This window comes from Alligator sinensis, unplaced genomic scaffold (genome assembly GCF_000455745.1).
Source record: "Alligator sinensis unplaced genomic scaffold, ASM45574v1 scaffold1380_1, whole genome shotgun sequence".
Taxonomy (NCBI): domain Eukaryota; kingdom Metazoa; phylum Chordata; order Crocodylia; family Alligatoridae; genus Alligator; species Alligator sinensis.
This window is the reverse complement of record NW_005843573.1, coordinates 67,965-77,223: the sequence shown is the minus strand read 5'-3', so window position 1 is coordinate 77,223 and position 9,259 is coordinate 67,965. Positions and strand designations below refer to the sequence as shown.

Genomic DNA, 9,259 nt, shown 5'->3' with positions numbered 1-9,259 from the left:
GGCTGCACCTTCAAGGACAAGGTCACCAACGCGGCCCGGCGCCGCGCCGCCGCCGTCGTCATCTACAACGAGCCGCGCTTCGGCAACGCCACCGTCTCCATGTCCCACCTCGGTGAGCGATCAGAGGGACACGCACACCCCGGTGGGGGGGGCGATCTCCATCCCCTGGGGGGATGGGCAGGGTGCGACATGAGCCCCTCCCTTCTGAGCAGGGTGGAAGCAGCTAGGGGGTTGTGGAGGTCAGGGGGTGGGGGGGGGCGCTGTGGAGGGGTGTGATTCAAGTCCTTTGTTGTGGGGAGGGTGGAGAGGCTTGATCAAAGCCTCCCTGATGGGGGAAACCCAGCTGGTGGGGGGTGGAGTCCCCGAGGACCTGTTAGGGACATGAGCTCCTTCCCCTAAGTCCTCGAGTTGTCCCTGTCCAGCGACGCAGGCGTGAGCCCCAAAGAGAAGCATTCGCAGGGCTTATCCCTACGAAGACATCAGGGGGGAGCACCAAGATCTAGGAGAGCAACTCTTCAGGAAGGTACCCCTTGGGAGGACGAGGACCAATGGGCACAAACTAATAGAGGGAAAATTTAGGCTGGACCTAAGGAAAACCTTCTTCTCCATAAGGGTAACTAGAACCTGGAACACATTTCCAACAGAGGTGGTGCAGTTGCCATCCCTGGAGGTGTTCAAGAGGAGGCTGGGTAAGCACCTTGTTGAGCTCATTTGAGCCCAGTAACCTCCCGCCCATGGCAAGGGACCAGACTTGATCTGGCAGGTCCTTTCTGGTCCCTTGATTCTATGATTCTGTCCCCTCTGCCACAGCAGTAAATTGAGGCAGGGGCACCAGGCTGCTGCGGGGGGGTGACCCTGGAGCTGCTGTCCAGGCTGCTAAAGAGGGGAGACGGCTTGATTGATTGGATTCTGTTTAGCCCAGAGGCATCTTCACAGTGCTCCCCTCAGTAGCCAAGTGCCTCGCCATTGGTTAATGCATGGATTTGTCGTTCATTATGGGTTGAAGAAAACCATATAGGAAGCATTTTAGAAATGGTTTCTTAACATCCAGACTTAACCCCCTGGATGTAGATTCCTGTTTGGACATTAGTGGGATACTAGGCACTTCCTCCTTGAAGTACTCTATAAACAGTAACCTATTAGTAAAAGCTTACAAGGAGATGGGGCAGTTGTTGAAAGAGGGTGATTAAGTGATGTTTTGCAAGCATGCCCATTTCCAAAGGATGAGAGTGAGCCAGGATAGGAGCCCAGGTGTTCTGGCACCAGTCTGCCTCATTCTCTCCAGACTATAGTAAATTGGATTTTGTCAGTGGAAGTATTAAAAGGGTTTGAGAACTTAAAAAGACCTTAGTCTCTAAAATTATTATTGTCAGGGAATGGGAGGTGGCCTTCAGGGCAGGATGCAAAGAATAAGAAGTCAAAGTATGCCTGGTGGATAGAAATCCTGTTGCAGACATTATACAGGCAGGGGCAGGTTCACCACTGTTGCTCATATCCAGGCAATCTTTAAAGGAGATTTCGGGCAAAATTTTAGTTTGCAGTGGAATTTTTCTGTGTTCTTAATGAGGCAAAAGTTTCCTTCCCTCTAGTGTGTCTCGGACGGCCAGGGCCAACTCGAGTTACGCTTGTACGTCAGGGCGGGCTGGTGAATGGAGAGGCAGACACAACTTATTGGTTGCAAAAAACTTTACTCACGCCGCTTGCAATAACGACGCAGGTGGTCCGGTCGTCGGAACAACCACACGAGTTGTTCCAGCTGGCGGGGCCCAAGCCAGTTAATCCGTCCGCAATTCGAAGCCGGCAGGGAAAGGGGTACGTCGGGGGTGCGCTCGGTGACGGGAAGAAAGATTGACAGGTGATCGCAAGTCAGATAACTTCAGAGGCACTCTGCAGCGTGCTCAAAGCTCTTCGACTTGGGCGGAAGTCGCGCGGAATTTTAAACGGCCAGCGAGCCAATTACTAGCCGCCACGTGTGAATAATTTAGCACTGGCCAATAGCGGGGCACAAATTTGCATCCGAATAGCGGGAACTCTTTGCACTGTGCATTTCTGTGCTGCAAAGAAGAAATACATCCTGCAAAGGAAACTGCAAATTGGCGGGAACTCTCCTGCACGCAGGCTCTCAACTGCAGCAGAACACTCTGCTGTGCAAAGGAGCTCTCATGTGGCCAGGAAATTCCATAGTGCCAAGGCACAAAAAATCACTGGGTTGTGACATAGTGAAATCAGCATTTCTTCAAAGAGGAGATTTGCAGCTGTTTCAAAGCATGTTTGAGACCCTTGAGGGAAAGTAAGCTTCCCTCTGAAGTAAATGAAGTGGCACTACCTTGTAAGTTAGTCATGGTTAACTTGTACCATAGGTTTACTTAGTTAAACAACAAGCATCAGCCTATACTGCTTTGGATTGTCTGTTAATAGCTTTAATTCCCATGTCCCTTTTTTTTTTTCTTCTTTTTTTTTTTTTTAAATAGCAGATTACTCTTTTCCACATGGAAATAATGTTTGCTTCCTCTGCTCCATTTAACACAAATTCTTTTTTAGAGTGCCCCCATGTAAGTACAGCAACTTTGCATTCCTGTTGTACCTTTTCTTCTCTTGTATGTCTTTTATCTCCTCTTGTATTCCTTTTTCTTTCTTTGCTGTGCCCTCCTTTAAGATCACACATTTCTCTGGGTAGTTTTTCACTTTGAACTTTTGCCAGTGTAGGTCTCTCAGTTAGTGATAAGAGCAGTTTGATCCCTGACAGACATAGCTGTAGATGTAGTTATAAAAACAACCACAGTTCTTTTGGTATAAATGACATTATGCCAGTAATGCTATGCTACTAAATAGCGGTGTGTGAAGTGGGCAGTAGTCTGTTTGGATTCGACCCAATTTGGGGGACAGTGATTCAGTTCATTGATTTGGATCACTGTCCTGATTCAATTCGGCCGAATCTGAAGATTCGATTCTGATTTAGAGAGAGGCGATGATTTGGCCATAGATGCAGCTTTATATGTGTTTTTTACATACCTTGAGGTACCAGGCGTGGCTCGTGAACGCTGAGATGGTGGTGGGGCGGATGGAGCGTCCTACAGGAGCGTGGGGGAAGGTCCCCTGCACACTTGACGGCGGGACCCTCCCTCCCCCCATGCCTCCCTGGCTCAGCAATCGACTGCAGGGGGACCCTGGGTGTGCCCTGACCCAGGACCAGTCACTATGCCGGGAGGTGGGGCGGGGTCCCCAGCGCACTCCGTGGTGGACTGGAAGTACTTCCGGCCCATTCTGGGTTCACCGCCCGCTCCATCCGCCCCAACATCTCAGCATTCATGAGCTGCACTTGGTACCTCAAGGTACGTAGAAAAAAACATATAAAGCTGTGTCTATGGCCGAATCGTCGAATCTCTCTGAATCAGTTTGGAGGCTTACGATTCGATTCGGATTTGGAGATTTGCCGCTGAATTGGGCCGAATCTCCTCTGAATCAAATCTGTGCCTGAAGCTTTGCATAGCCCTACTACTAAACTGTATTGGTATAACCATTTTGGCAAAGAGCTCCTTGGATGGAGCCTCAGGGAGGTGGGGCAGAAACGTTGAGGGGAGCACCAGCTTTACTGTAGGAAAGTCTGAGAACTTCTTTCTATTTAAAGGTTGAGATTTCTAAATAGTCTAAAATCCAAGCGATTATTCAAGAACCTTGAAATTTAACTTTGTGGTGCATGTAGGTTAGTGACTTAACCTGGAGGGTTTTTTGTGTGTGGGGGGTTCCCCAGGGTTTTGGTGGTTTTTGTTTGGGGTTTTTTTGATGAATGGGTTCCTGAGTTTCCAAAAAAGTTATTGTGCCTTCTAACTGACGGATTCTATCAACTCCTTTTTTTACTGCAATTGTTGCAAACCTGGGAATCAAACCATGTCTTTGATCATGGCCAGGTAGGCCCTCAGTGTATTGAGACTGAATGCAACCTACTACCTTTTGTAGGGAAGCAAAATTGGAATCAATATGAAAAATACGGTTAGCTTTTTCATAGTGAATGTTAGACACATGTCTGTGATTACAGTACACATGCACTACAAGGCTTTCTAACTATGGTGGCTCAAGGGGACAAATTGGTTATGTCTATTTTGATGTCTAGAGTTGACCTGAGGGTTCCTCTCCACTAGCATGAGCTATTTGAACCACCTTGTCTACATGTGCTGCCTCTTTCTGCAGAAGCAAACCCTATGCTGAGGTGCTGTGCTATTGCTGAATTTTAAGCAGTCCAGCTGCATTAGTGCGTGAAAGACAGGCAAGTAGACAGAAGGCAAGAATTCTTGTGGATGCTATCTTTTATTGGCTTAATATGTATGCTTGGTATGAATATAGGCAAGCTTTTGGATATATCAGTACCCTTCCTCAGTCTTCCACATAAACACAGCTACATTGCTTCTGGCTGAGGTACAATTGTGGTGTGTCTCAGTATGGTGCTGCCTTGCACTGTATAGGCCTCCTGAGGAAGGGTACTGTGATACCCAAAAGCTTGCCTACCAACCACACGGTACGATAAAAGATACCACCCAGAAGAATTCTTGCCTTTTGTATCTCTCCTGGATCATCACAGTGACAGTATCACCTCAATATTGCCCAGGCAAGTATGTGTTATTTCTTGGCTGAGCTTTTTGGCTAGTGTGCAGGACAGCAATAATGCAACTACTTGGCTTCTGGCTCAGGTATGTCTCAGTATGGTGCTGCCTTGCACTGTACAAACATACCCTGTGTTATCTTGTAGCCTGCACCATAGTTGTATATACAGGTTTCCCTCGCTTTATGCTGTCTATACTGTACATGTGTTCCTGGAAAATGGTGTATAACTTGAATTTGCATAAAGGGAACCCAGTTTAAAATGTAACAAATAAGAATACGTTCCAAGACATCGACTGTACTGACCCATTTCTACCACTTTTACAAGACAATTTTGGTATTCGCCAACAGCAGACAGTACACACAAGCACAGGGCACTATCATAGTGGGGATGGCAACTACAGAAACACGTGTCACAGACAATGAGCAAGGAGCAAAGCTATACACAGGAGACTATATTTTGGTGCGTGTCACTCCCACAATACTCCACACAAAGCAGCTGACTGTGGGCTTCCACCACACCGATCGCATAAGAGTGAATATACCTCGCATATAGTGAATTTTTGGTATAAAAAGAGCCATTGCATAAGAGTGAATTTGCACATACAGAACCCACATAAAGGAAGGGAAACCTGTACTGTGCATCTCTCCTTATGTACCTGGGTCTAATTATGTACCATGGACACAGGATGTGGTGCAAAAGGTCCAGCTATTAGGAGAGGTTGTGGGATTGCTGCTTGCAGGCCCTGAGCTTGAGATCCCCAGTGCCTGGGTGAGTGAGTTAGTATGGGTGAGTTAGTATGTAAGGGAGGTGGAGTTCAGATCTCATTTCACAATTGCAACTCTGCCAGCCTGTTTTGCTTGAACCTCCATATACAGCTGTGCTTAACACTAGAGTTGGAGTGGGTACAGAATTCCCAAAGTCTGTTTTTGTTCCAGGGGGCCATAGAAGAAGTTATGCGAGTGCATACACCTTAACTCCTCATTTCTTGGTTGTCAGAGGTTCAAGTATCACGTAACTTGAAAAGGGCATAGGAAACTACAGGACAACCTTAGGTTTATATTAATGAAGTTTATCTGTGAATCTTTTGATAGCAGAGTTATGAGAGCAAAGCTGTAATGCTTAAGTTGCCAAATATTTCTTCAGCCTGTAGTCTAATAGTATGTGTTGACCAGCTACTTTGGCCTGAAAAAGCAGGAAAGGACAGATGGATTAAAAAAAACTTGCCCACTGTCTTTATACATAGAAGTCTGTGCACTGTGGGAAAGGGTTATGTATCTATTGCCACTTTCATTGCTCCCCTCCTCTGCCACATGCACCTTAAATGCATTTAGACAGGACTCTTCAAATATGTGAAGTTTAATATATTGTGAATAAAAAGGTCCATCCAAACCTCGGGGAAGAAGTGATTCTGACATGAGCAGTCTCGGGTGTCTAAGAAAGAAAAACCATGCTTTAGCATTGAAGTGTTAGCTTCATTTGGTGGGGTTGGTTGGAATCCCTTTCCTTTCTCTTCTTTCCTGGGAATACATGAACTTCTTGTAGTTCTGAGAAAAGATGGAATGAAACTACGAGAGCAAAGCAGGCATTAAAATATAGTTTCTCAAGAGATTAATAGAATTTGCACAGAAATGTATGGGGACTATATAAACAACTCTCTTTCACTAAACCTGGAGACCCTGAGATGAGACCTGTTACACTGATATGGATAGTATCAGAGCCTAATAATTTAGTGCACTTTGTTTACTTTCTGAAGATTCTGAGGTAGACTTATTTGAGGATAAACCAACTGTTTGTGGGTGGGTTGGTTGGTTGGTGGATTTAGGACCCAGAGGCCTTGTTCCACAGGGCGGGAGGGCGACCTCCCTCAGACTGACCACAACTTTTCTATTTGGTAATAGGCAGATTTATTGATACACAGTAATAACAGAAAAGAAACAATACAAACAATCAAGCAGTTCTGTATATCTACCAAATTCTAGGGTGCCTCATCAGAGTCAAAGTACATCTGGCCAGGACACAGTCTCCACTCTGAGGCTCTCTCTTAGGTGTCAGCAGTCTGGAGGTGGGATGCCAAGGCCCACACCCCGTCCTAAAGTGGGATGGATGAGATGGGATGGTCATGTGCCCTCTGTCCATGGTGGCCTCGCTGACCCTTCCCGGGGGATGGAGATGGGGACCCCTCTTGGAGAAGAAGGATGGGGAAGGACGAGAAGGAGGGACCCAGGCAGGGCAGGGAGGGACCCTTTGTTACTCTCAAGTCTCTGCTTTTGTATTCTCCTTCCCTCCTGATGACTTTTCATCCGTGGCTATCTCTGGTTGGTTTCTCTTTGTGGTCACACTGTCCATGTACTGTCATCAACACATTCCAAGCCCATCACATGCGCACATACTAATTTGGTCTTTCCAGGCCTTCTCCTAATTTGGTCTGTTCCCCCAAAACTAAGACTTGGGGCCCTCCTGTTCTGGCGCCTTGCAGCTGGTGCCACTTGTATCTCGTGTTATGGGATAGTATAATGCGTACTCCCTCGGTTCCCACACTATTTTTCCAAACTATGTGTTGTTGTTGGCCTTATTGTTGGCCAAGTGTTCTTGTTGGCCTTATAGACCAGGGGTGGGCAGTTATTTCGGGCAGAGGGTCACTTACTGAGTTTTGGTAAGCCATTGAGAGCTGCATGACAGGCAGCCTGGGGCAGATAAATATTAATTTTCTAAATTTTTTAGGGGCCCCTAAAATAGGATAGAATGGCCTGGTGGGCCACATCAGGCCCCCTGGGCCACATTTTGCCCACCCCTGTGTTAGACAGCCTGTCAGCTTCCAAGGCTGTGATCTCACATGACTGTGAGACCCAAGCTATTTAAAAATCAATTAACCCCTGTTGCCCATCTAAACCCTTATAATGTATACATCTATACCTGTAGTAAGCCAATTCTCAAAAACCAAATCTTTAAATACCATTTCTAAGCCAACAGTTGGTTGGTTTGTTTGTTTTGGCAAAACAGGAAAAAAGCCGGAGGAGAGTGGCTAAAATCTTTGATTTTTGTTTATAAGTTCTTGGTTTGCTTTTTGTTTTGTGGTTTTATCTTGCAAAAGTGCATGTCTAGTGCTTTTACTAAAAAGCACTTTGAACAAAAGGAAACTGAAATATTCTTATAATGAGATGATACCTTAGGGCTTCTATATGTGTGCAGGGAGGCTGCTCTGATGCGCTGTAATTACAGCACATCGGAGCAGATTCCAGTGTCACATGTATCAGCATCCCCATGCTAAAAAATGGTGTTGGGGTGCTTTGAACTAAAGCTCATTCGATGAGCTTTAAAGTGCCCCACCACCGTTTTTCAGTGCGGGGACGCTGATGCGTGTGATGCTTCAGGCACTTTTTTAATTAACGCAGCTCTCAGACCTGTGCTAATTAGTGTCATTGTCCCCTCGCCCCCAGCCTCCTGAAGCACATGTATAAATGCCCTTAGTTCTAAGCTTTCTGATTAGAGTTTCAGAATATTTCCACTACAAACTCTATATCTACAGATCACATTTAAAAGGAGAAAAAAAGAACTCAAAGGTCCTATTGATTCATAGTAGCAGAATCTCGGGAATTAACTGGGTGTCTCTCTCACATCACAAAAAGATAAATTTATGTCTCCACTAAAGATTTATGAATTAAAAAGTGTATGGTTTAGTACATTATAGAATGTATGTGATTTCAAGACTTTATATATGTACTTAATATATATGTATTCTATATTATACTTATCATATATATTTATAAAATGCATATATATTTAATATATGGGCAAATAATATATATTTATATATACTTTTATATATTTCAAGACTTTATAGGTATATGTTATTTATATATTTTCTAACTGAATATTAACATCACCATCCAGTTTTATCTGCAGGCATGTTAGGCCTGAATATATAGCTATCAGACATGCATATATGCCCATGGGTAGATCACAGATTTTGAAAGGAGGGATGCACATGGTGTGGTGTGGCATCACATAATGTAGTGCACATTTTTTCTCCAATTAAAAAGAGCCTAGAAGTGTTACTAATATGTTGGGGGCGTAAGGCTATATAATTCAGTTTAAAAACCAAGCAAAACCAAATATAGCTTGAGTGGTGGTCAGAATAGGGGTGCTGATTGCCAGCTCCAGTGTGAACAGGCACCTGGTGCCATGGGAGTATAACTGTTAGTCCCCAGACTAGCCATAAACAAAACTGCTCCCTGCACCCCAACATGTGGGTCTCCCAGACATTGCACCATAGCCCCAAACTGCCCCTCGTTGTCCTTTATTCATTGCCCTTGTCCCTTCAAATCCCTCCCACTATCTTCTATTATTATTATTATCTCTTATTATTATTATCCACATATCCCACCACATTGTTTTCTAAGCCCCATTAGATATCTTCATCCCTGCCTCGAGCCCTATTAATTTCTATGTTGCCGTCATGAACCCACTGGACCCTGCACACAGACATCAGCTCCCCTGACTCTTCACCATCCCCCTTATAATGCATCGAGTCCTCTCCTGCCCTAAATTTCACTGCAGTCCCTCGCATCCCTGTGCCCTCTCACCCACAGTCTCTGTTGATCACAACCCTTCATACCCTATTTCACCCCCATTGCCTCTGCTATGTAGACCAAGGATAAA

The 9,259-nt window shown here is 45.2% G+C and overlaps 1 protein-coding gene across 1 annotated transcript in view; it reads left to right on the top strand.

Moving 5' to 3' along the window:
- The first annotated feature begins 6 nt into the window (after positions 1–6).
- The window catches only part of RNF149 (ring finger protein 149), a 27,754-nt gene continuing 18,501 nt past the window's right edge, over positions 7–9,259 (top strand). Inside the window, exon 1 of the mRNA XM_025195551.1 lies at positions 7–112. Within this exon, the coding sequence (XP_025051336.1) occupies positions 100–112 (13 nt within the window). The 5' untranslated portion in view covers positions 7–99. The remainder of the gene's footprint in view (positions 113–9,259) is intronic.